General features: G+C 39.0%; 1 protein-coding gene across 1 annotated transcript; it reads right to left on the bottom strand.

The window, feature by feature from the left end:
* Window positions 1–19: 19 nt before the first annotated feature.
* Window positions 20–27783, bottom strand: impact (impact RWD domain protein). The gene is made up of 11 exons (XM_030727459.1): window positions 27611–27783; window positions 23773–23901; window positions 23626–23678; window positions 23440–23502; window positions 23204–23289; window positions 16268–16405; window positions 16078–16172; window positions 12806–12879; window positions 11470–11560; window positions 4260–4394; window positions 20–1097 (listed from the first exon to the last, which is right to left on the bottom strand). Exons 1-11 carry the CDS (start codon window positions 27656–27658, stop codon window positions 1038–1040), a joined length of 972 nt encoding a protein of 323 aa, XP_030583319.1. The 5' UTR covers window positions 27659–27783; the 3' UTR covers window positions 20–1037.
* Window positions 27784–27829: the final 46 nt, after the last annotated feature.

Below are 27829 nucleotides of genomic sequence, written 5' to 3'. Positions count from 1 at the left end.
TGGACACAATTATGAGTGTAATTATTTTTTATTTTTGTGGATTCAGTACATGTGTAGGATTCACTTCATTGTTTAGTAAAATCTGTTGAAATGTTTGGTAATAAATATCAAGTTAAAAAAGTTTTTAATCACAAGTTTATTTTGTTTTCCAAAAAAAAAAAAAATTAATACTTATTCTGGAAATTTTACATTTATTCAAATTGTTATGTATTTCAACAGTTTATGTACATATAGTCATAATAAAATAAATGTTGCCAGTACAAACAAAGGCAGAATTTTAAGCATAGTTTTAAAGATAAAAGACGTTTTATGAAAGTTTGACCTAATGAATGTTTGACCTTGAAGAAGAGGTCAGAGGTCCAAAGTAATGTGATATTTAGGATCCCCATATGTCATTCCTAATGTGTTGTCAATGCAAGCAATGGTATTGAGAAACATAGTTTTTAATAGCTCTGTATAGCATTATCATCACTTTGACCTTCAGCCCAATCTACTGACCTTGAAGAGAGGTCAAATGTGACATATTTTAAATCTTTATATGGTACTTTCTGTATGCAGGCAATGCACACCACACCAATAAGAATGACAGTTTCTAAGTTATAGGGTTTTTTGTCAATTTTAGACTAATAAATATTTAAGTTGTCCTCGGTGGACGTAAGGCAAATTTTTCATTAACACGACCTCACTCTACACCCCTACAAAGTTTTATCAGAATTCATTCAAAAAAAAACTTTTTGAGCCATTGTTTTTACAGTCAGGATGACACGCACACGCACGCACACGCACGAATGACATAAAACACAATTTCCTTGGCGGAGGTAAAAATACAGATTCCAGAGTTAAGGCGGTCATCTGAGATATCATTTTGAAATCCTAGATGATATTTTATTACCTCGAATGATGACTAAATTGCTAGCAATCATTTGCCCCCCTAAGTCACATCTCAATTTTTCTAAAAACAAGCTTTTCACTGAATTAAACATCAAAGACAGAACATGTGTTTGGGAAAAATAAAATCCTCGTTTTTCTTTGGAAATTCACTTTGTCTTCTTGCCTTTTGGCCTTTTGGTCTTTACCCCTGATTTGGTGGCATCATCCTGTGAAACAAGAGAGGAGGATTAGAGAACGAATGATTGTGTTACATTAGCACTCCATTTAATGGTGCCAGAGCTTTTTCCATGCTTAATATTTGAGTGCTTTACAGCTCATGATAAACTCTTTTGCCTAAACTCCCACTGTGTTTGCAAATGTGCAAATTGCAATGTACTGATTGACATGCACCATGCTGTTTTAATGTATTCTAGTAATTGCATCAAACAAAACATTGCCATCGTAAGTACTTTTAGGAAACATCCTCTGCTAATTATTAGTCTGACAAACCAGGCTGCCAACTTGTCGAGAACTCTGAAACCTCTGTTCGATGCTACAGGGTAAACAAATATTACTCTTACTGAGTTTGTCTTGATGCATCTATTTTGCCTGAGTTTGCTTTTCATATTGGTCCAGAGCTTCATACAACAGGAAATTGCTTTGATACCATTTTTAATAAGTGCTTCACATGCTGCAAAGTAACCGGCAATAACCTGTTCCTCTTCAGGTGTAAGACTGATTAAGCTCTTCCTCCCCCCTCCCCCTCAGAGATTTTATCCAATTTTGGATTTACCAATTGCAAAACTGATCTCACTCACCCTTACCAAAAATGATTTTCTCCCATTCCATATTAGCCTATAGTCCATTTTCTAGTTAAGGCTTTAGCTTACAAAAAATGGGAAAATATCCTGACTTTTACAAATGCTGTAGATTGTCACATTTACTGAAATACAGTACTGTGCAAAACTCTTGAGCCACCTCTCGTTTATTTATATTTTGCAGGGAAACTGGAAAATAGCTGCATTGTGCAAACATAAATCAAAATACAGTGTATAAGGCAAAAACAATTCTAATAAGCTTGAAAGTCAATATTTGGTGTGACCACCATTATTCTTCAACACAGACTGAACTCTCTTAGGTAAGCTTTCTTGTAAGCAGTCATCAGGAATAGGAATACCAGATGGCATCAGAATGGAGGGATCAAAATCTGATGGTACTTCTCTGCATTTTTATACATATAATGACATATAAAGTCTTCTTCTTCATAATTCCATAAATTTTGACAAGATCCCCTGGCTGAACTGCAGCCCCAAACATCACAGAGCCTCCACCATGTTTTACAGATGGTTGTAGACACTCACTGCTGTACTGTTGTACCTCTGTCCTGACCTTTTCTGTAGACATTGACAACCATTTGGACCAAAAATGTAAAATCCATCAGACCTGTTGCCACTGATTTCCAATCCAGTTCTTGGTTCATCTGGCAACCCTCAGCCTTTTCTCCCTGTTTCCCTTCCTTAAGACTGGCTTCTTGACAGCCACCCTTCCACTGACACCATTTCTGATGAGGCTTGAGCTCTCAGGTCCCCTGTCAGGCCTTTGAGGGTTTTTTTCCCCCTATTTCTTAATGATTTTCAGATACTGCTCATATGCAGTAGATATTTTTGGGCCTGCCAATTTTGTCATCTGGTTTTCGCTTTTTTTTTTTCAGGACACACTGCACACTATGCCAAATGATTCCCAAAGAACCATCAGCCTTATAGCTCTTTGGGAATCATTTTCTTGGTACAAATATCCCCTATCCTTCCCTTTATCTGCCTCCCCAACTGCCCCTGCACTGTGGACCGCACGCACGCACACACACACGCACACGCACAAAAGCGCCAATGATGTATTATTATTTAATTTATTTTTTGTAGATTCAACTAAAGAAATGAGAAGAAACTAAAAATTTTATTCTTATTTTATCTTAGTTATCATTTGTGGTCTGTATTACACCTTTGCTGGTGTTCCCCATCGTGAGACTAGAAAAGGGATTTCTTATCTTATTAGATCTGATGAGGTAATCATAAATACAGCTCAGTCTGGCATATGCAATGTTCTGCAATGTTCAACTGTTAATATACCAAAAATCCAGTTGGTGTCTTTTTAATTCAATTTAAACAAAACCAATTTGAAGGACTGGGATGAAACGTCCTTAAATGCGTTCATGTCCCTCTCTTATCCAGATCAGCAGTTCTCAAAGTTTTGATGAGCAAGCCTGCTGCACAGGAAACATGCACCCATCAAACAAAATAATTCCAAAGCAACAATGTATCAATTAAACAGCCTTATTAAACTTCCCGAGCAGCACGGTACAACCTGAAGACAGGTCATTACAATCCACAGTTTGAAAGTAGCTACGTTGTTAAAAAATCTACTTATGTCTACAATACTGCACTGCTGTATCTTACTATTAATTAAAATGTGGTTGAATGAAATACAGTACACAGCAGTATATTTATCAGGTTTCATATATTCTGGCATTGGCCTGTGGGAGAACTGTGGTTCTAGATGATTATTAGGTTTTAATGACTTTACTTATTTGGATCCCTTTAAAAAAAAGAAGAAAAAAACCTGAGTCAGACTTCAGATATTCTAAAAAATAATGTTTGTGTTTTCAATCTAATCAGTTTTAAATTCTTATGTAAATTTTTAGAGGACTTCGTGAAATTGAGTTATTCTGCAGAGGTGTTAAGTTCTGCCTCCAAAGGCAGCAACTTCTAATAAGTTGTCACAGAGTCTGGGTTTGACATCCAGTGGGAACTGAGCCTTTGCTCGGGAATAAAATGAAGTGCTGATTTTTACAGTGAGTTGACGGGCTGTGGAAGAAGGGGAAAAACTTTTAAGTGTAGGTTTGCAGTACCTTTAATCTATCTGTTGGAGCCACTCAAAGGTCAATCATGTATCAATGGAATAACTTGGCATCACAAAGGCGACTTCAAAGCAGACTGGACCTAACTTCAGGCCGGTGAAAGCGTGTTTGATCTCCAGAACATGTTGCAACCAGACACAAAAACCCCCCCCCAATATCTGTAATGTGATGTCTACTGAAAAGTGAAAACACACTATATTTTTTATAATAAACGGATGTCTCACTGTAACTATACTGTCTAACAGTACAACCCTTGCATTCTGGCTTTGCTTTGGATGCCAGAAAGGCAAAAATCTCATCTGCAGTCAAAATTTGTTTTCAGATAATCGGAGAAGCATTGGGTGGTAAGGCAATTAAACTACAAGAAACCAGGTGGTCTCTTGCATCAGAAACTGGCAGCAAAGTCAAATTTGACTGATGATGTGTCAGCAGAAGATGACAGAGTAATGTGCAGAAGGCTCAGTGTGTGTCTCACCATAGAGGCAGTGTATCCCTCCTCCACCAGGATGTTACGAGCGCAGTTGTTGATGTGTTTGAAACGATCAGGACCCAACAGAATACCCCCGAACCACCTGGACACGACCACCATGACATTACGCACGTCCAGAATCTGTTGTGAGATACGAACGTGCGTATAATAAGTTGGCCTGGAGTCAAATACAATCTGACATACATTTTGACACAATGTCACTGCTTTGATAGCTGTTTTCAAGCAGCCAAATATTTTACACTATATTTGATGGATAATAAATGAATGAATCTTCACGAAATGTATCAGTTTGAGCTGACACTCTAAAACCAATATCCTGTCAATCCAAATTTGGGTGTGTTGGCTCTAGATGTTAGATCAACACATTTATTTGACTTTCATCTTTGCATGTTCAATATGTGGCTCCAGGACATGTTTATCTTCAATTATGCTCAATTTATTCATAAAAATAATGGACGGCATAGTGTAGCATACTAATCAACCACACGGACAGAAGTTCACAAAAGACATAAAGAGCCACTAAATAACATGAAGCGTAACTAAAAAATATGATCTCAAACAAATAATAAATAACACGATTCTCAAAGCAATAAAATACCATAGAAACTTTAAACAGACCATTGGAAGAGTTTCAGAAAAAGTACAATAAATCAACTGCCTACATCTACACGAACGGCGGTGCACCCTGTGATGAACATATGGATAATTATCACCCTGCAGGCACCCTCAGCTATAAAAAGCATTTTGGCACCTTTTACATGATTGCTTTGATTTATTTTCCTGTCAAAATCTGTCAAGTCCAGCTGCAGTTAGATTTTTCCAGCACTACCTGCCTTGAACCAGCACCGAACAGCAAACATAAATTTAGCAAATCTATGAAGTACTTGGCAGCCAATGAATGCATTGTTCCCCTCAGGATTCACCACAGAGTAAAACCCTGTTAAAAAAAAAAAGACAGTGAATACTGAACTTATTTAATAAGTTCATTATCTTGCTCTCTCTATATATATGATATTAGCACAATAATAATAATAGTTCTATGTTTACAGCTTGTTTTTGTTGTCCCCAAATAGGAAAAAGCAGCCAAGGTTGAGTCTCCCATCTCTAAAGTTTCTTTTTACTGGCTTAAAGAAAGCAAAAAAAAAACTATTAAAAGGAGAATTTGTAAGATTATGTTGCTTTTTTAACGGAGGCTGTTTCCCTGTGGTTCTCTTAAGTTATGCAATTCTTACATTTTGAATGCACAAAGATTAAATTGAAAAAAAAAAAAAACAGAGATTAATGAAACTCCCAGTAGATGGGAAAAGGCATATTTCCCAAAACACCAGATTGTGGCCTTAAAATGAAGTGGAGAACTTTACTTTTCACTGCCAAACACACAAAAAGCAATCTGTCATTTGAAGGGACTCATCCACATCTGGCTGCCAGCTCCATCAATAAGATCCTACTTTTATTCATCACCACAGACTTCCACATTCACTGTCAGAACACACACATCTAAATGAGGAAACGGGAAGAAAGGCTTATGAAGAGGAATGAGATTAGAGGAAAATAGATTTGGGAAGAGCTCTTCAAGTAAATTGCTCCGTATGCTGAGAGTGTTGCGGGTAGAAGATTAATCACTGTGTTGCTCAGAAAGATGAGCTGGAGGACAGCAGATCTAAGTCAGCCAGTGACAGGAATTTACCTGATTTAGCTTTAAAACTGCTCTCATGCACACGCGTTAGGAAAATCAATTATAAAAAAAGAGGGTGCTGACAGTGTGAATCTATCTGGTTTTGGAGTTAAATGCACTGATTATCCTTTATGGATCCCCCTAGGGAAACTCGTTCTCTCCATGTACTATTAGGAGCATTAGAAGCAGTAGGTGCCTGCCATGCAGCACCTGGAGACCAACTTCTGATGTGAGCCAGTCCTTGGTCAAGGGCACAATGACAGGAGAATTAGCCTAGCATGGTTTTAATGCAAGAAACAAAAGGAGCTTCAAAGCTGCCCCCGGCCTTGCCCAGACTCTAACTCAAGACCTTTTTGCTGTCAAAGTCAAAAGTGCAACCCACTGAGCCGCCAGGCTGCCACTTTTTATTTTAAGATACCGTTAAAGTACCGACTGGATGAATACATTCTTGAGTTAATTTTAAAATGTAAAAAGAAAACAAAATAAAAAAAAAAAAAGATTTAAAACTGAAATTAATGATTTTTTTTGGCCGCTTGGAGGCAAAACATGAACTGACATGGAAGCTGGTGATTGTTCCATGTGCATAAAAGACAAGGTACTTTATTCTGGCATATGTATGGTGTCAAGCAACAATTTTGCCTAACCAAAGCAAAATCTTTGATCTTCGGTTAGTTTTCTCAATTGAAAGAAAATCCTTCCTCTGCAGCTTTTTTTTTGGTTTCACTTGCATCTTTTAACATCACTCATTGGCCTCCAGAGTCACGCAGCACTTCCTTCCTCCTTTGTAAAATTCACTGTGGGTGCTTCTAAATGAGTGACTCACACATCACATCATTCTCTGGCTTATTTTCAATATAAATATATTATATTGATTATCGCAAAAAGTAACAAAAAGTGACAAGAAATATGGACACTCTCTTAATGTTGTATACATGTCTTCTATGCTTCCCTGATAACTATTAAGGAACACATGATAAAATAGATGCACATAAGTTTTTTTTTTTTTTTAAATATTCAACAGATAATTTAAAGCAAAGTCTGGCTTATGCTTTTTTAGTGAACACAAGACAGCTTGATTCATCTGAATTCAGTGCAGCAGATCTCAGTTTCTGTCATATCCACACCAAGAATCCAATGCACCATTTCACAGTGATTTATCTCTCTAACAGGGCCACACTGGCAGTGGCGACTGCTGTCATCTTATGAATGAAAATGAACTTTGACATGAGTCATGGATTTCATCTGGAAAAGCTCTGACACGATGCAGCACCTAGAAGAAATGAGTATGACACGACCACTACAAGTCACCGCTGAGCTTTGATTATAGGAAAGTTTTAGTTTGGTCACAAACCTTTTACTGGCTTTCATTTAGCATTACAGGGAAACAAAAAGTGAGTGGACAATAACACATTTCAGTGTGATGTGGGTGTGTGTGTGAATCATAGGGCCATCTGACAGTAAAACCCAGAGACAAGTGCTTCTTTGATGTGTGAAATTATTATAGTGGGACCACAGCTCCCAGTGCAGGAAACCTACACCTTATGTAAACATTAGAAGTGTGGGTTATACTACTGAAGCCACATCCCCATATAAAGCCATAAAGACCCAATCTCAGCGTAGTTATATTTTTCTCAGCAAGTACACTTATCTGAATTAATTTTCAGCTCTGCCTTAGGGATCAGCAGTTTCAGTTTTTCCACATCACATCATCTCAGTGTCTCAAAATCAACCCTGACAGGCTCAAAGAAATTCATTAGATAGCCTGTCTAATTTAAAAGAGACGCAGTTTTGACGCTCTGTTATGGACATTACTCTGAATTTTATGAACGCACTGAATTGATTTTCAGTGGAGTTTGAATACTTATTCTCAGAGCTTTAGGTGACACCCTCACACAGTTGTGTGTAAATTACTCAATTTATTAGAAGGGTTGCCATGCATAACATGAATTAATACTTTTAGCTCCCCATACAACTGCTGTGTGGTCATAACTAGAAGGTTGGTGGTTCAATCCTCGGTTCCTTCAGTCTGAATGTCAAACTGTCCTGAACCCCGGTGCCTTTAGTGCATCAGTGTTTGTGTGCGTAATAGACACCTTTTGCTTTGATTACAGCTTTGCACACACCTGCATTCTCTCAATCAGCTTCATGAGGTCATCACCTGAAATGGTTTGCCAACAGTCTTGAAGGAGTTCCCAGAGGTGCTGAGCACTTGTTAGCTGCTTTGCCTTCACTCTTCAGTCCAACTTGTCTCAAATCATCTCAGTTGGGTTTAGATCAGGAGATTGTGGAGGCCAGGTCATCTGATGCAACACTCCACTCCATCACCCTCTTTCTTGGTCAAATAGCCCAAACATAGCCTGGAGGTGTGTCTGGGGTTGAAAAGCAAATGATGGTCCCACTAAGTGCAAACCAGATGGGATGGCATGTCACTGCAGAACGCTGTGGTAGCCATGCTGGTTAAGTGTGCCTTGGATACCATCAAACTTCCTTCTCCATAATTCACTGTGGGAACTACACATGTAGGAACCATCCGCTCACCTTCTCTACGTCTTACAAAGACATGGTGTTTGGAACCAAAACGCTCAAATTTGGACTCAGCAGACCAAAGGACAGATTTCCACTGGTCTAATGTCCATTCCTTGTGTTCCTTGGCCAAAGCCATCCTCTGCCTCTTGTTGTTCTTCCTTAGAAGTGGCTCGTTTTTTTTGGCAATTCGACAAAAAAGTCTAGATTCACGCAGTCCTCTCTGAACAGTTGATGCTGAGATGTGTGTGCTACTTGAACTCTGTGAAGCATTTAGGTGGGCTCTTATCTGGGGTGCTGTTAACTTGCGATTTCTGAAGCTGGTGACTCTGATGAACTGATCCTGTGCAACAGAGGAAACTCTTGGTCTTCCTTTCCTGGGGCGGTCCTGATGAGAGCCAGTTTCATAATGTTTGATGCTCTTTGTGACTGCACTTGAGGATGCTTTTAAAGTTTTTGAAATGGTTTGGATTGACTGACCTTCATTTCCTAAAGTAATGATGGACGGTCATTTTTCTTCACTTGGTTGAATAGTTCTTGCCATAATATGGATTAGAACGTTAGTCAAATAGGGCTGTTCACTGTATACCAACTCTACCTCTTCACAACACAACTGATGGTCTCAAACACATTAAGAGGGCAAGAAATTCGAAAAATCAACTCTTGACAGGCACAGCTGTTAACTGAAAGCCATTCCAGGTGACTGCCTCATACAGCTGACTGAGAAAATACCAAGATGTGCAAATCTGTCATCTAAGCAGGAGGTGCCTACTGTGAAGAATCTAAAATATAAAACATATTCTGGTTTGTTTAACAATTTTTTTGTTTACTGAATAATTCCACATGTATTTATTCATAGTTTGGATGACTTTAGAATTAATACAATGCAGACAATTTTTAAATAATGAAAAACCACTGAATTAGAAGGTGTGTCCATACTTTTGACTGGGGCTGTGTATATATAAAAAAAACACTCACATTGAGTGGCAGGACTGAAAAAGTGGTATTAAAAGTATAAATGAATTCATTTGAGTAAAAAGTGGCAGGTGTGTTGTAGGAGACTGCAATAGCATATATAATGAGACATCGCAGTCAGTGTATAAGTAATTTTTCATAGAACAATAAATTTTTACTTTTTATACCAACAAGAGAGAGACTTGCATGCACAATAAGCTGTTAATGAAATTTCAATAATCTTTACTGTCCAACTGTTCAGCTGAAAGGCTTTTAAAAAAAAAAAAAATTCATGTCCACATTATTGTCAAAATTAGAAGCATCCTGTCGCAGAGTGATGCTGAACAATTTCGCCAAGAATGTGTTACTTCAAAAGATTCACGACTACAATTGTTTGTCAGCACGTCCTGAAAGCTGCCTGCAAGAGTACAAAATGTATTCTTTATGACACCAACCTCCATTATACCTCAAAGGGTCTTATAATACCATAAAAATCCAATAAATCCCTCAGCTTTCAAGAGCACTGGCTAACTCGCTGTTATGAGAAGCAAAATGCGACATAGAACCTAATTTTATAGGGAGCCAGTTTAGGTTAAGGGGAAATGCAATATCCCTACTTTTAAAATCGGGCTTAAAAGGTCTCTTTTTGACAAGCTTATATTTAGCACAGTGACCCTGAACCATCCCTTAGTCGCTTGCTGTTATTCTGCACTGACCGCCTCTTCTCTACTCTCACATCAGTCCACAGGCATTTACCATATATGCCACTATTGCATGTCATCAACTTCAATCTCATCTCTCTGATGTGTTTTTTCTGTTTGCTGATCATAGTCTCTGTGCCCCTCTTTCTTCTCTTCTCTTTCCCTCACCACCCAACTGGTCATGGCAGATGCGTTTCCCGCACTCCCCAGAAATCTCTGCCTATTAAAAGGAAAAAAATTTTTCTCCCCATTGACTTCAATTGCCACTCACAGTGGATCATTGGATCAGTGAATTTCTTTCAGTAATATTTTAGGATTGTTTACCGTATAATATAAGGCCTCTTGAGATAATTACTGCTGTGTTTTGGCACTGTGTAAATAAAACTGAAATAAAAAATTAAACATAAAAGACTTCATCTTCAACTTGATGTCATGAACACTTATCTCATCAAATATCTCACACACAACACCAGAAAATGTCCCCGTGCATCCTGATACAGAGGTTACAGGTTACCACACCAGGTCCCTGGAACTGGAGAAGCCAAATGTAATTCATCCCGGTTTTTTTATTTATATTATTCACACTGAAGCTTTTCCCACTGTGACATGTTTTAATTTTCTACAAAAAGGCCTAATCTGCTTTAGTGGTGTGACATAAACTGTCAAAACTGACAAAACAGCTACCCTCATTAAGAGTAACTTATCTTGAAGTGCCAGTAAATACAGAAAAAAAAAAAAAGTTTAAAGTTTCCAATTTATGCTGTAAAATGTGATATTAATAAGCACTGGTTATGAACAGCTTCATACAATCTATACAGCTACAAATGCATGCATTAGAGTTTGAAAACATTTAGGTTTATATTGTTGTGTTACTAGTAACCATCTTGATTTAAAAATCACAGCAGATGCCAAATTAAACTGTAAATGGTAGCATGTAATTTTAATGATTCCTTGAATTATTAAGGCCCATCAAGGGACTGGCATTGAGTATTAGCTTCAGCTATATGCACAGTTATGTAAATCAGTACATCGGACACAACTGTCAATGTCCTTGAGAAATAAACTACATTATGCATACTGTGAAAATGAACAGGGCAGCACAGAGCAGACTCCAATTAAGCAATGCAAAAGCCAAAAGAAAGCTCAAGGCAGCCAGGAGATTTAACAATGTGGCTGTGATGCCATTACTGGGCAAAAGCTTTTGTGCATTCAGTTTTGACTAATTGACTGGTTCTTTTGGGATTTTTTTACCTTTTTAACAAACACAACATACAGTTTTAGTATGCAGCTGAAAGAGTTAGCTTTTGGACTAAAGCCAGCATTTATTTAATTAAATGATAACCTGCAGTAAATGGAGCAATCTCCCTCCTGCGGCTGTCTCGCCGTCATCTTCGCAATCCTGCAGGAAGCTGTGCTTGTCCTCGCAATAAATCCTAAAACAGACAGAATCACAACAGCTTGGCATTAGGCGGGAGAGCATTAAGATGTTATGGTTAGTGAATGACGCGGTGACAGCCTCTTCACCGGAACAGTTTTTTTTAAGTGGTCTAAATGTCACAGTCTCCTCCCCATGAGTAATGACCACCCAGGCAGTGCACCAGCAACGCAACATGGACCTCATTAGATGACACTTTAAAAAAAAAAATAATAATAATAAAATCTCACACATAGGCATGCGTGACTAAACATAAACACACACTGAGAAAGGAGACACACATAGACACACACACATCTATTCACATTATGCAGAGTCCTGTCAGAAGCCTTCATTTTCTCTAGTGATTTTTTTGACCTTTAATTGCAGCAATGTGCCCTTTGGGGAAGACATATGAGCCTTGCATCTTTACTTATCTCATGTTCTTCTCCACTGTGGGCGCAAACACATAATGACACATATACTTTATTTATATTATGAAGAGTAGATATTAAATGAAATAGTGTATATTAAATGAAATAAATGTAATTGTAGAACCTCCATTAGCAGCACCAGCCTTCATCAGATGTAGCTGATGAAGGCTACATGTAGCTGCTTATGAGACTTCAGAGTATTCCTCTTTATCAAAACTGATTCACTTCAGATTTCTATACTTAATATACCTGGGATCTCTAGATTGAACTATCAGGTCATGACACAGCATTTCAGTTGGATTAAGGTTGGCACTCTCACTTGTCCATCCCACAGCTTGAATTTTATTCTTTTTCAACCACTCTGTATTTCAGCGTCCTTTGTGGTCTCCTTTTATTAAAACAATTCTTATTCAGTATTTTTATTATAGTGGACACACGAACAAGGATTTTAGAAAGTTGTAGAGACCTTCCAAAGTTCTGTGAATGTTGTTGTACTTGAGGCATGGTTCACATCAACCAGTCTTTCTTTGTATGCGTTATGTATACGGAGGGAAACGTCTGCAAATCACATTTCCAATCTTATCTGGTCTACTGGAACTCTTGAGGCTTGAGGCACACCGGTTCATATCATTTTTCCAGCCTACGCTCGAACAACTGTGCAAGTACAACTGCTTGTTACAAGTTTAGTCACAATGTGTTTGTCTATAATTATAACTTAGACAAAGAACAAACCACATATTATGAGTGATCAGTGCAGAAATCCCAGCAATTACAGAGAGTTTATGCATTTTTTTCTAGCAACCATATAAGCTATATGTGACATTACTAACCTGTATGCATAAATATTATGAGTGGCACTGGCAATCTTCTTGTTTTCGTACAGCTTCTCCAGGACCATTTTAACCTGAAACACATGACATGTGAAGCAATGAAAATCATGTCACTCTCAGATGCATTTAAACTGACTTTACTGCTGACACAACGCATTTGTCCTGCACTCTTCTTCAGCGCAGTGTTGGCTGCAGCCTGCTTTCATACTAAAATCACGATTGAACGCTAAAACTGCATTTCCAAAAGAAGGTCAGACTAAAAATTACGCCGTATCTGTGCAGATGACAGCTTCTCAAGTCAACATGCTGTCTAACACTGCTGACTAATGCACAAAGCAGTATTAGTCAACTGTGTATGAGGGTAAATTACATCATGAATTAATCAAGCAGAGCTGGAAAGACTCAAAATAAAAATTTGAGGCTTGACTTTGGTGTGACAAAAATTGGCTTTAGATTTATGCCTCCTCTGCCTGTTCCATTTTCGTGGTGTTGTCACTATCATCTCACAATAATGTATCACCTGAAAAAACTACTACCAAATTTAGCCACTTGGCTTCTGTATTGGCAAACGCTACAACAAAACTTCAAAAGCTTTTCTGAATCAATCACACACAATGTAACAGACGGATGTAGCTTCCACGTCTGAAAAGTGACAGCATTATGCCTTAAACCTGCACTCTAATGACCACAAAGGGGCAATGCCTGTGGTTGTTAAAATAAGTACAGTATGGTTAAGTAGACATCTATGAGGAAATCACCCTTCTGCTCACTTAATCAATGACCTCAGTAAACACTTTCCTAATAAGTTAATTGCTAGTATCAAGTCTTAAATACATTTCAAACATTATGGTCCCCATTATGGTCGAAATTTAGGATAAAGCAGGGTATGTGTTAGGGCAGACCTACCTTGAGATTTACAAGTTGCCACCATATATGTCCAGTGTCCCTCAGTTTCCCAGTCAAATCCATAACACCAAGATGCCACAGATGGAAACATTCCAGTTCACAACAGGTTTATTAACCAATTGGTGATTTTGATTGTGCATAAATGATTATTGTGCTTGGTTGATTATTTCTTTGTTGTAACAATACTTCTTGGCAATAAATCTTATACTGTTGGAAAGGCTGTTTATTTCCCCTTAAATGGTGCCAAATTTGTAAGGAAAATGCATTTGTTGGTTGAGCTACAGCAGCATGGTTGCACGGTGGCTAGCACTGTTGTGTCACTGCAAGAAGGTCCTGGGTTTGAATCCACCGTGTGGCCAGGGCCTTTATGTGTGGAAAACTTGCCAAATCTTCTCTGCCAATTCCAAACAGCTTATTCTGCTACTGACTCTTGTTTCGAGCTTCTGGTACCCCAAGTACCCCAGTCAGGCTTGTCATCATTGGAGCAATCTGAATGCAGAGAGCTATAGAGATCAGATTCTGCAACCAGTGGCAATCCCATATCTCCACAGCCTGGGATCGAACTCATCCAAGATGACCCCCCCAAAGAGCGGGGTCTAGCAGAGACTACCTCCAGAATTTGGGAGTGGAAAGAATGGCATGGCCTGCCATTGTGGGATCAACTTGAGTGTGCTGTTTGTACTAGAGTGACCAAAACAACCACATTGGCCGATTTGCGACAAAAGCTGGTTGAAGAATGGGATGCCATCCCATAGAAGTGTGTGACCAAGCTGGTGACCAGTATGAGGAGGGGGTTTCAGGCTGTTGTGGCTGTTTATGGTTCTTCCACAAATTACTAAATTGTTAACATGCCAGTTTGTCTTGTTTCTTCAGACTTCAATCTCCCAGTCCAATAAATGACACCAAACAAGAGTCAATAGCATAAACTGTTTGGTGTTTGGCATTTGCAGAGAAGATCTGGGAGGTTTTTCATGGGCCAACCCACATAACTCAACTCTGCTTATATATATATATATATATATATATATATATATATATATATATATATATATATATATATATATATATATATATATATATATATATATATATATACACAAATATTTGAAAAAATAATTAAGTGTGCAGTTTGTTCTCACTCTGGTTAAAATCAATCTCTTCCACATCAGTAAATAAAATGTTGAAATTATGTCCAGTCCTTCATCTATTTGGTTTATGTCCTCTATGGAGGACAGCTGTTTGGGTAAATGTTTTCATACAAATGGCAATTCACCGCAGGTGGAAGCTTTTAAGATAAGCTGGTATGTTACGAGAGAGTCAGAGAGTGAGATTAGCATGCAGGAAGGAGGCTTTTCAGACGTTTCAGATATAAATTAGCACATTGATATCCTTTTCCTGTACTCATCAAGTATTTCCTGCTGAATTTTATATGAATTGTCACTTGCAGACTGGCTTCACGATTCAAGAAAAGAAGAAAAAAAAAAAGCGGCACAAAATTCAAACTGTATACTGCTGGAGCTCAATCTGTTTATCTGTTCCTGCTTCTAAATTCAGATAAAACTGAGGTTATTGTACTTGACCCTAAAAATCTTAGAAACGTGTCTGACGTGTCTAACCAGATAATTACTCTGGATGGCATTACCTTGGCCTCCAGTAACACTGTGAGAAATCTCTGAGTCATTTTTGACCAGGATATGGCCTTCAATGCAACAAACAAATACGTAGGACTGCTTTCTTGCATTTGTGCAATATCTCTGAAATTAGAAACATCCTGTCTCAGAATGCTGTTGAAAAGCTAATTCATCCATTTATTACTTCTAGGCTGGACTATTGTAATTCATTATTATCAGGCTGTCCTAAAAGCTCCCTGAAACGCCTTCAGCTGATCCAAAATGCTGCAGCTAGAGTACTGATAGGGACTAGAAAGAGAGAGCAGATTTCTCCCATATTGGCTTCTCTTCGTTGGCTCCCTGTTAAATCTAGAATAGAATTTAAAATCCTTCTCCTCACATACAAGGTCTTGAATAATCAAGCCCCATCTTATCTCAAAGACCTCACAGTACCATATTATCCTAACAGAGCACTTTGCTCTCAGACTGCTGGCTTACTTGTGGTTCCTAAAAGTAGTTACAAGTAGAATGGAGGCAGAGCCTTCAGCTTTCAGGCCCCTCTTCTGTGGAACCAGCTCCCAGTTTGGGATTGGGAGATTTTTAAGATGAGGCATATAATTTTCCCTTTTTGAAAAGCTTATAATTAGGGCTGGATCAGTATAACATAAAGCACCTTGAGGTGTCTGTTGTCACAATTTGGTACTATATAAATAAAACTGAATTTGTATGATTATGCTCTCTATTCACATGCTGTACCTGTCTGGGAGTCACCACAGGTGCCAAATGAGGCTGGAAGGTACTGCGTCGGTCTGTGATAGGATTTCCATGCTTTATTGGAGGCATCTCCTCATCTACAAGATGGAATGTTATCCATAACAAGACAAGGACTGGAGATTGATTCAGCTAGAATTTAGAAATCCCACTGTAGACAAAAATGTGCTTTTACCATTGGTCTGTTCCAGGAAGAAGTGCACATTTTCTGTATTCAGCTTGAGACTGGTGAAATCAGGAATGTCTTCATCATCATCATCATCATCATCGACATCCTTCTCAGCTGTCATGTTCACCTTTTCTTGTTCTTCCACTGAAGGAGGTAATAAAAGAAATGTTATGCCACGTTAACAGAAAGGTTGTTTTTTTTATATCCTAAAGCTGATGCCTGTAAAGGTCTTCACCGAGCTGTCTGTAGTCTAGGGGTGCCTGGCATTAAAAAGAGACCTACTGAGTAAATTATTGCCAAATTACCATTACATGACCTTAACATTGACATCTGAATGCATGATAATGCTAATATAGTCTTCAACCAGAATACTGTAAATTTGACTGAGTGCTACTGACAAAAGAGGAAGGTGTTGACTGCAGATTAATCACAACACATCTGACACATCTAATAACAAGCCAATGTAGAGATCAAACACCAAAAGCTGATCTAAAGGTGAGCTAAAATTGGAACCCTGTTGTTATGGAAACAAAGGTGTGTTATGTGTGTGTGCTATGTGTGATTATCAGCTGATGATCTATGTACATACAGAGCATCGCTTACACACGGTCTTTCAACACAATCACAAGCAAATGTACTAGAATATAAATGGACTCAAATGTATGCATGACTTTCCCCCAGCTTTTGACTGTAGCAAGCTAATATCATTACAGGTAATAAAATCTGCTCCTTGAGATGTCTGCCAGCATTTATATATAAATATGCCCCAACAAACACTGAGAGTTTAGAGAATATTTTTGTAATTCTAAACAAATCCCATGAAAATATCAAACCAATGATGCATTAATAATAGCCATGACAAGATGACAAGCCAGATGGTTTGCAACACAATATCAACTGGGAGGTCATCCTTGGAAGATATTTGGAAAAGAGAAATGCATTTTTTTAAAAACACAATGGAAGATGTATCTGTCTATAATTACCAATCCAATCAATGGACTATAGGATGTATATATAAGAAGCATGTAGCTTTTGGGTCTGACACATAAAGCCACTGCAAAAGTGCCTTAAACCTGTATTTATTTTTAATGGCCAGAAGGGGGCACCACCTGCAGTTGCAAAAAGACATCGGGTGCTACTTTCCCACCGCTGAGGTTCCGGAGCCAGAGCAAGTTCCCAAGGAACCGGCAAAACGATTAAGAACGGGCCCGCGTTCCCACCGCGTTTCTGTGAACTGCTCATTTACATATGAGTGTGGGCGGGTCCTCGTCTGGACACGGAAGCCAAAGTGCACAAACGTGGGAGAACACGCTCCCCTTTCTTGTGCTGCAAATACGTTTTACGGTCCAAACCAAACTACTGCAGCATCTGTGTGCAGCACAGAGGGAAACACAGACAGCGATTAGAGCAAGACGACAAGTACGCACTTTGTGTCCATTTATCTGTGATATGAACGGATACAAAGCAGCAAGTTCAGCCTTAGAGCCCAACCTAATTCACAGCCGTGAAAATCGCTTCGCTTTTCTCATGTAATACACATGTAATATGGTAGAAAACTTGATGTTGAGACGGCAGAGTCACGCCCCTCTGCCGCTTTCGTCACGCGTTCCTGGTTCCAGATCAGCTAGTTTGCGGGGCCGGAATTGAACCCGTTTTTCGGCCGAGCACCGAGTGCTTCGGCGGTGGAAAACCCGCCTAACGGTTCAAATTACGACACAGGCTCCGGAACCCTGTTGGTGGGAAAGAGGCCAAAGAAAGCCATGGAAATTAGGTTCTGTATGAGCATGCCATCTTGTTCAGGTTCTCATAGATTCACCCTTTGCTCATTATATCTGAATTTAAAACACCAAGATGCCAGTGGCCAAAGGAGTCAACTTGATGCGCAGTGGCTATGTCTGTCTTTTATATACAGTCTATGCTTCAGACTCAGGTCATCCTCAAATGCACGGTCACGGTGCCTCGTGTAAGTGCAGCTGAATCTCTGAGCACTGTGCTTATGTTTTTGAAGTCTTCATTAATCTTCCATTACCGTGAGAGTAAATGTAGAAAAGAGCTACAGTCTGAGGACCTTAAAGCATTAGCACTCAGTGTAGATAACAAAGTCATTTATAGGTTCTTCAATCCGCGGCAAACAGAACTGACAAAATAAAAACCATTAAGCAGACATTTATGTAATTACACTTGTTCTCACTGTGTTGATAATGAACTGTAAGCTGCATATGGAAACAAATATGAATTGCTGAATGAATAATCATTTGAAATAATTCATACTGCATCAGAACACAGGTCTAAATGATCTAAATTAAGGTTATTTGTAAGCTTAACTAGCCTTGTGAGTAAAATCGTTACAAGCTAATAAATATACACTTCTATTAATTTCAAAATTTGGACTTGAAAACTTTCACAGGCCTACTATTATTGCTATAATGGCCTGCATAAGCTGTTTAAAACAGTGTTTGTGTGAAATGTGATCAAGGTGCTTTGCCAGGTTAGTGTTCTGAATGTCTCTTGCAGATAATAAAAGACAACCGTCATCACTTTGTTTCACTGAATAGTACACTGCCTGACCTATTGCACACAAGCCAGGGGCTGCAGCACTGATGCCGACATCTATCTGCAGGTATCTGTTTACAAAGATTAGTGGGAGTAATGTACCTGCTCTTTTCTTTTACCACTCTGTTGATGCTAAATTCAGCCAAATAACAGCGCTCAATAACAAGTCTGAACTGAATTAACCATCTTGGAACAGAAGTTCTCTACTCTATTTGTTTCTTGCCCATCCAGTAACATTTACATTTAGAAGATATTTCTTGCTCTAAAAAAAAAGACAGAACTCTGTGTATTTGTTGGGTACTATTTTCAGCTGTGGATTAGCACATTTTGTTTGGGTGTTCTGGAGTACTCTGTGTGTGAATTACTTAAAACAGACAGGGGAACATATCGCCAAGTGCTACAGTGTGACTCATTCTAGTATTCGTAACAGTATATCAACTACAATTAATTTCCTCAGAGAAAATATGCAAATACAAAATTGTCATAAAAAGCACGTACCTTTAAAGAGAACTTTAAAAAAAAAAAAAAAAAAACCCTTGTCAACAACAGAGGTCTGTGGCACAGAGGATTTGTTGCACCAAGCTTGGCATACACAATACTTTTTAGTAGAATTAATCCATTGTCGTGTGTGTGTTTGTGTGTGTTTCGCTAATGGGATTTGATAAGAAGGAAAATACAGACTTTAGTGTGTGTGTGTGTGTGTGTGTGTGTGTGTGTGTGTGTGTGTGTGTGTGTGTGTGTGTGTGTGTGTGTGTGTGTGTGTGTGTGTGTATAAAATAGAGGTGTTTTTTTCAAGGAAAGAAAGGCTGAAAAATCTCAGAGGACCAGAATCAAGACAAGAAATGACAAAGTTCCTGTAGCGTGTTTGCTGTGAAGCTGATTAATGTTTCCAGTGTTTATTCTATGCATGCATACGCACACATACAGGACATACGCACAAAAGCTGCAAAAATTACAAATCATTAAAATATTTTGTATTTAAATGAACAAATATGGTTTTCTGCTTTTTTTTCCACCCTTTTGCCTTTTGTGTGATCTAATTAATCCAAATGTGATCATCAGAACCGTGATTTTGTCTGTACTTCTCATGTCCTTGTTCATGTTTACCCACTTTTCATTTCCTTTTCTGTGAAATGTACATCTTCAGCCTCATCATCCCCCCTCTTCCTCTTGCACACAATGTCCCTGTCTTTTGAATGAATGAGCTGTCAATCCCAGTCCTGAGCTGAAGTGCTGTGACCAGTTATACTTATTACCACATGAATCGCAGAAAGGGGAATTATGACACGCAACAATGGGGAGGACAGTTAATATTTTTCTGGCTTGTTGCTCAAAAGAGACCGTCTGCCTCAATAATAGATGCTGCTTGGCACTAGATAAGTGAGACAGACAAGACAGCCCCCTTCTGAAAATCTGATTCAGTGAGACACTTGTAGAGAATCTTTAATTTGAGTACCTTTATGTCTTTTTACACTTCAAAAGATTCTACCAAGGTAACCAAAGGTATTACACAGATATCGATCTCAATTCAGCGCAGTCACTCAGTCAGAAGGAGTTTTTAATGCCCCTACAGGCCTTTTCTGCTCATCTTATCACAGCTTTAGACCACACTCGACAGTTGTGTTAGGGATGAAGTATACCAACAGAAAAGAAAGCACATTTAGTCGAGGCTTCTGGTGGCTAAGTGGATTGATCCAATGACTGACCTGCTGATAAACAGTGGTCTATATCATAGCCAATGTGTGGATTATCATGCACGCCAGTTTCCTGGAAAGACTGAAACTGATATTTTGCAAAACCGCTGCCAAAAATAGAGTTTGTCTAAAAGAAAAGTACAGTGGACTGCCTTAATGACTATCGCCCAGTTGCTCTAAACCCCATTATCAATAAATGTCTGGAGAGGCAGTCATTACAGCTCTCCACACCGCTCTTACAGTTTGTAAGTTTTAAGTCAGCTTTTAATAGTTATCCCCCACAAACTAGCTCAAATAATGAACAACCTGGATTTATGCCGTTCACTGTGCACGTGTTTACTGGACTTCCTAAATAAAGGACCCCAGAATGTCAGGATGGATGATCACACATCATCCACTCTCATCCTGAGCACTGGCACATCACAGGGGTGTATCCTCAGCCCCCTCCTCTACTCCCCGTTTTCTCCCGATGGCTCTCCCATTTACACTACCAACACCATCGCAAAATTTGCTGATAATACCACCATTGTCTGATATCAGACAGTGATGAAAAGGGCAACAGGGAGGAGGTCAGGCAATTCACAGCTTGGTGTTATCACAATAACCTGGACTTAAACACATACAAAAATAATGAAATTATAGTGGACTTCAGAAAATCGAAGCACACTGAGCACTCTACACTTGGCATTAAGTTGCTTGGTGTTCACATCTCAGCAGACATCTCTCATCAGGTGAGGAAGGGCCAACAAAGGCTTTACTTCCTGAGGAAGTTAAAGCACGCTTACCTTCCTCATCACTTGCTGACCAGCTTCTATTAGTCAACCTACTGCTGACCTACTGCTGCACAGTGCACTTCACTGCCGCACAGAAGAACAGAAAGGACCTGCAAGGGGTGGTGAGGGCAGCAGAGCATGCTATCAGTGTGACTCTGCACTCCCCCTCAGTGAGATTCACATTTGGTGACTCCAAAGGAAAGGCAGTTGTTTTATAATGGACCACACCCAACCTGGACATCACCTATTCTTGCCCCTGCCCTCTGGGAAGAGGGCAGTCCAAAGCCAACAGATCAGAAAACTGTTTCTTGGCATGAGCAGTAAAGAGCATAATCCTTCCTCCACCCTTTATCTTTATTCCTATTTATTTTAGATTTATACTCTATACTTTATAATTTGTCTTTTAGCTTTAGAGCTGCTGAATGGTTTTTCTTTTTTTGTGAACAATGATGATAAAGATCTGTTTTATTCTAGTTTAACCACTACAGCCACCACTTGACAGATTAATAGCAGACTGAGCTACTTTCAGTTGCTCCGTTATTCACAAGTAGTTGCCACAGTGGTCGCTCCGCATGTTGGATTTGGCAGAGTTTTTACCCGTCCTGACATAGCTCCAAAGGGATTTATATCTCCTCCCGGAGGAGTGTAGACTTCTAAGTCAATAAACTTGAACGTAAAAAGAAAGATGTGCAGTTCTCTCAAGAATAAAATTAATATAACCTTAAAATGTGAAATTTATCTAACATGTCTCATTTAAAAGTTCACCAAAAATAGGCTGCACGACTCTAATCCTGTCACACTCCTAAAAGCAACCAAGGAGCCATAAATGATGCAGCTGGAAAAAAAACAAAAAAAAAAAATCACTTCCTCTGATCAGTGTGATGCTCAGCATTTTAAAAATAATGCCCAGCAAAGTAGAGACTGCCTGCAAGAACAGGCTATGTTTAGTGGCTTGACTGACATGCCTGGCATAAAGTGGCTGAAGTGCTTGGATAATCCAGAAGTGTGAATGTTGTTTATTACTATAAATTTATGTTTGTGTATGGACACACCTTTAAGCCTCGGCCCTTTACCACAATATCATGTATTCAGGCATCATGTGCAATTCTACTAGAGACAATTTATAGGCATAGACTGTAAATAAAAGATTGACATAGCCACTGTGGTGTCGACAGTGGGTAAGCCCCAGTCACACAGATCTAGAGACTGTGTCTCTAGCTAGCAGATGGCAACCGCCGCTAGCAGATTGCCTCAGTTAGTTTGAAGGAAGATGCAGGCTTTTCTGCAAACATTGTCCAACTACTCCCTGGGCAGCAGTGAAACTGAAAGACAAGTTTGCAGACAAGTCAACGCCATCCATACAAATTATGGGCAACTGCAACAATCTGGTACTAGCCAAAGCAATCACAAGGAGGTTTCTGAGGCAGCGCCCTCTCTGCTAACCCATTTCCAGGAATTACTTGCCAACCGGTTAGGGATTTCATACTTTTCCCTAGCAACCTGTCGCTAACCGATCTGTAGGCCTGTGTGACTTTAGCTTTAATGGACTTCTGTTTATTATTTTTTTTTTATTTATTTGTTTTGGTTTGGGGCTTTTTAACAGATGTGACCCTATTTGGATAATAAGGTAGCACAGGTGAATTATTAGCTAAAGCTTGATTAGCATGATGTATCCAAAATTCACAGTGATTTCAAATGAGTTAACAAAATAACCCATTTACTTATAGAAACATATAGTATGGAAATATACTATAGAAACTGAACAGCTGACTCCTTTTAGTACAACCAGCATTCACAATTCTACAAAGCAAGCACTTCTGTACTGGTCAAGACTATGTTGGTCTATCAGGTGATCCAAGTCATTAAAAATGTCCACACAGTGTGGCCTCAAGTGGGAATTTCCCTTTTTTTCCACTCCTCACCTGTTTCTGAGTTCTGGGACTTCTCAACAAGGAAATCTCTAACTTTTTCTACCCAGAGGTACAGGATGCTCTCCCCCGCATGCTCCCTGTCAAAATATAAACATTTTCATGTGAAGGTGGTTCTTATAACAGGCGCACAAACTACAGAGATATTGCATTGTAGAAAGGCTTTTGATGTAGCTGATATCACTCTACAGTATCTCTTTGTGAAGTCAAAAATTATGAAAGGCACTCACACATAGATGTCTTCCAGGCTGTTTGCCAATTTGGCCCTCTCAGGGCCTCGCAACCACACTGCACTACAACAGCCGAGAACAAACACAGGGTTATTGAGTAGGAGGAGGAGTGGGCTGTTGAGTGGGATGCTGTTCTTTCAAATCAGCAGATCTCCATATTAAATTTGAAAGGCAAATAAGACTTACTTGATCTGGTATATGGGCGGAGCTGTGCTTGGATAATCAGGTGGGAGAATGATCTGATCAATAAGAAAAAAAAAAACAAAAAACAGAATAGCATTACAACGAAAAATGCATGATGGACACACGTGACTAATATGCGGTTTTCTGCACCTGCAAACATGCCGTCAGTTTTGGCTCCTCCAAGTCATTGGAAATTTTAATGCAAAATATCCTGGATGCTTCATCTATCACACACCACTCATCACCATAGATGGAAGACAGAGCCTCAACTTCTTCAATCTAAAAGAGAAAGAAGAACAACACCACAATTACATAATCATATTTAGGCTTTGAAAACAATTATGGATTAATCCATAAAGTAATTACAACATTTGGACCACTAATCTACAGAAAGCTTCACTCACTTTATTCCATTCATGTGTATCCAATAATTTCTTTGAGTCACAGAGCTACTTAAAAAAAATATCCATTGAGTAGAGGTAGTGAAGATAGAGGAGTTTGAATACCTGGGGTCTACCGTCCAAAGAAATGGAAAGTGCACAAGAGAGGTGAAGAAGAGAGTGGAGACAGGATGGAGTGGGCGGAGACAAGTGTCAGGGGGTGATTTGTAACAGAAGGATAGCAGCAAGAGTGAAAGGCAAGATTCACCAGGTGGTAGTGAGACCTCCTGGCTGGAGGTGGCGGAGCTACAATGTTAAGATTTTCATTGGGAGTGACCAGAATGGGAAAGATTAGAATAAAGTACATCAGACGTTTGGGATAGTGGACAAAGGATCTTAAAGATGGAGCTGACAGGCAGGAGGAAAAGAGAAAGACCTCTGAGGAAGTTCATGAATGTAGTGAAGAAGATGGTGTGACAGAAGATGGTGCTACAGACAGGGTGAGATGGAGGCAGATGATCTGCTGTAGCGACCCCTAAAGATAGAAGCTGAAAGAAGAAGAAGAAGAAGAAGAAGAAGTAGTTTAAAGCGTTTGTTTTTCACTTTAGGAAATATGCCTCATCACTTTGTCTCCAAGAGTTAGCTGGGAAGATAAATACCACACTTGCACCTGTACAACATTTTTAGGAGATAGTTAGCTTACCATAAAGGTTGTAAGCAAGGAAAAAAAATACCCACCTAATTTGTAGATATGAACAATTTTGCATATAATTAAAATGTGATGTGAGCCTGGTCTGCCACTCCCAAGTATACAGTCTTTTTGCTACAATAAGCTAACATCACATTTAGTGACATTTTAGTGGTACAAACCTTCTCCTTTAACTACCAATAATAACATGCATTTTCAAAAAAACTGTAAACTACAGATTCAGTACTTGAACAGAGTACTCAGACTTTGCAGACTAAAAAACAAACAAACAAAAAAAACAATTTAATGTCCTACCCCACAATAATTAATGGGGCAGCACAAAATATATGTTATACCCCTTTCTTTTCCCAATACAACTGTACCAAATAGCTCTGAACTACTACTACATGCCTCACTATAGTGGAACTCATCAACTGAATGAGTTAAAGATTACTAGCAGTTTACAAACTTAAACACATTTTCAAATCCATTTTTTTTAATTCTTGGACTCTACTAGAGTAACTTTGGAAGACGCACAATCCAAAATATTCCTTATTTATCCTATACTGGGACTCGGAGCAGCTCCTTGGTTCATCCTCTGCCAGAAATAAGCTGTTGTAACTCTCATCCTGTTACCATGATTATGTAAGCCAACTTCTTCCTGATTGGCAAAGAAGGTTTGAACAGCCTTCATAGCGGGTAACTCTCTGCTCATACACACCCCAAGACTAAACCAGGGGTGGACAATGAGTTTTCCCAAGGGGCCAACTGGAGTGTTGTGGAGGGTTACCACCAATAAGCTGAATTCAATTCTGCTCAATATTAATTTTATCTCTTTCTAAACTGCAACCTGTAAGATGATGCAATTAGTTCCTAACTGTGGCCCCTTGGGAAATGTATGTGCCCACCCTCACTATAAACTCTAAACACTCAGAGCTTTTAGAAGACTGGGCCTTTGTCTCACAGGGATTACTTATACATGTACTGACCTCAATAACTGAAACTCTGGCTTTTCTTTATATACAACCACTATTGTAACAGTCTCTACACTCTCCAGCCACTTTAGGTATGCCTTGATAGTGCCAATTCGGACGCCCCTTTGCCTTCAGGATTCCCTTGATTTTTCGTGGCATAGATTCAACAACGTACTGGAAACATTCCAGTTCCTGACAAATGTGCATCACACAGTTGCTGCAGATTTGTCAGCGCACAACCATAATGCAACATGCAACTCTTCTGTTGCACCACATTCCAAAAGGTCACCAATCCAGACCCAGGCCCAGATGCCATTCTATACGGAGCCAGACCTATTATTAGATTGTGACGAACCGTTTCGTTTTTACTCTGCACAATTTTTCTCAGATTTACAGCAGGGTTATTTTCATCTGCACAGCTTTTTCCTTTGTCTTTACAGTAGGCAATGTGTCCACACAGGAAATACACAGTCCAATTGCGTGCACTGACTCATCCCAATCATTTCGTCAGAGCAAAACTGCATTTGTGTGTGTGTGTGTGTGTGTGTGTGTGTGTGTGTGTGTGTGTGTGTGTGTGTGTGTGTGTGTGAGAGAGAGAGAGAGAAAAAAAGTCAGCGAGGAAACGAGATGCAGAAGTCTGAAGAAGTAACAGAGGGAAACATAGAGAGACAAAAGAAGTTTTAAAGCTGTTAAGTTTTGCTGAGAGTGTCTACGTGTGTTTAGTTAAAGAAAAAGAAGAAAAGAGGAAACACAAACTACTATTATTCGAGTACCCTCCAGTTTATGGTGAAAATAAATAACAAACATTGTTGAAATACTATTGAACTGAATGTTCTTTCTTTTACTTGAGAGCCCGGTCACTGGATATTTTCTCTATTTCAGACCATTCTCTGTAAACACTCACAATGGTTGTGTGGCAAAATCCCAGTAAATCAGCAGCTTCTGAACTGCTCAGATGAGCCCATCTGGCACCAACAACATTCAAAGTTATTTAAAATCACCTTTGTTGTCTGATGCTTGGTTTGAACTTCAGCGAGTCATCCTGACCATGTCTGCATGTCAAATTGCACTGAAGTGCTGACATGTGATTTGTGTTAAAGAGCAGTTAAACAGCTGTTCTCAATAAAGTAAGAAATATAATAAATAGAAAATCAAGAAAGTGTAATATGTTCCCTTCAAATAAATGAAGAAAAGTAATGAGACTCAAGCAAATCTGAGGTGTAATTAATGCACTTAAACTGAGTGATAACACTCATACAAAGATATGATATATGCAGTACATCGTTGTCTCGCAGTGTGTTACATATCACAGAACAGTGTGCGATCACAGTTATTGTGGGCAATATATCAAGACAGTACATGCCATGAACTTCTTTATGTCCCCCAACCTTAGATATTAGTTTAATTTTGCTGAAAAAAAAAAACAAAAAAAAAAAAAGGGACTGGGTGACCCAAGTGTAAAGGCACTGCACAAACTGAACAACAAAAACACTGGGTATGAAGCTCTGTTTGTCAAAAAAACCTGCAAGTTAAATTATGTATGCCTGTGATGGTGTTCATTTGTGTCCACATTTTTGCCTTGGTTTTCTGTTGTTTTGACACTCTGTGTTGATGTGTGGCCTCTGTGCACCCTGCTGAGCTTCAAGCATCCCTTCCACAAGTGTTAATAAATCCAAACACCTTGGGAACAACCTTCAGTCTCTGTGTGTGTGCCTGTGTATGTGTTTGTTCAAGTTTATTTTTAATGTTCTGCTCATGTATATGTATTTAAATACCACCACAGTGTTTGTCGAACCTACCTACTGAACAGCTGCCACATTTGGCTTAAATGCTCACTGCAGGCTAGTTCAAAATACTACAACAAACAAACAAAGACATTTAACACAAACTGACAGATTTGATAAACTTTTTCTAAGAGGACAAGAAATAAAGGACTTTGAGCTTACTTGAGCCTGAAGATCCCCTTCATTTTCCGGATTTATGATATCCGCCATTTATTCATCTCATGACTTAGTGCCAGCTATGTAAAATATGTTAATTAATCAATAGACTACAGAACACTTAAAACACATGAGCACATGAGCTACATGTTAACTCGGTTTCCTGGTTATAGCAGGGTGGGTCCGCATATTTTAACTTCCGGGTTCTGCGGTCAGCATTGGGAA

Source organism: Archocentrus centrarchus, chromosome 4 (assembly GCF_007364275.1).
Source record: "Archocentrus centrarchus isolate MPI-CPG fArcCen1 chromosome 4, fArcCen1, whole genome shotgun sequence".
Lineage (NCBI taxonomy): Eukaryota > Metazoa > Chordata > Actinopteri > Cichliformes > Cichlidae > Archocentrus > Archocentrus centrarchus.
Note: the sequence above shows the minus strand (reverse complement) of the source record. Positions and strands in the feature narration are given on the sequence as shown.

Coding starts and splice junctions, on each gene's coding strand:
- impact (XM_030727459.1), bottom strand. CDS start 27,658: ATGGCGGATATCATAAATCCGGAAAATGAAGGGGATCTTCAGGCTCAA. Junction 12,880..16,077: donor CTGTGGTGACTCCCAGACAG/GTACAGCATGTG, acceptor CATGTGTTTCAG/GTTAAAATGGTCCTGGAGAA. Junction 4,395..11,469: donor GATTGCTCCATTTACTGCAG/GTTATCATTTAA, acceptor ATCTCACAACAG/ATTCTGGACGTGCGTAATGT.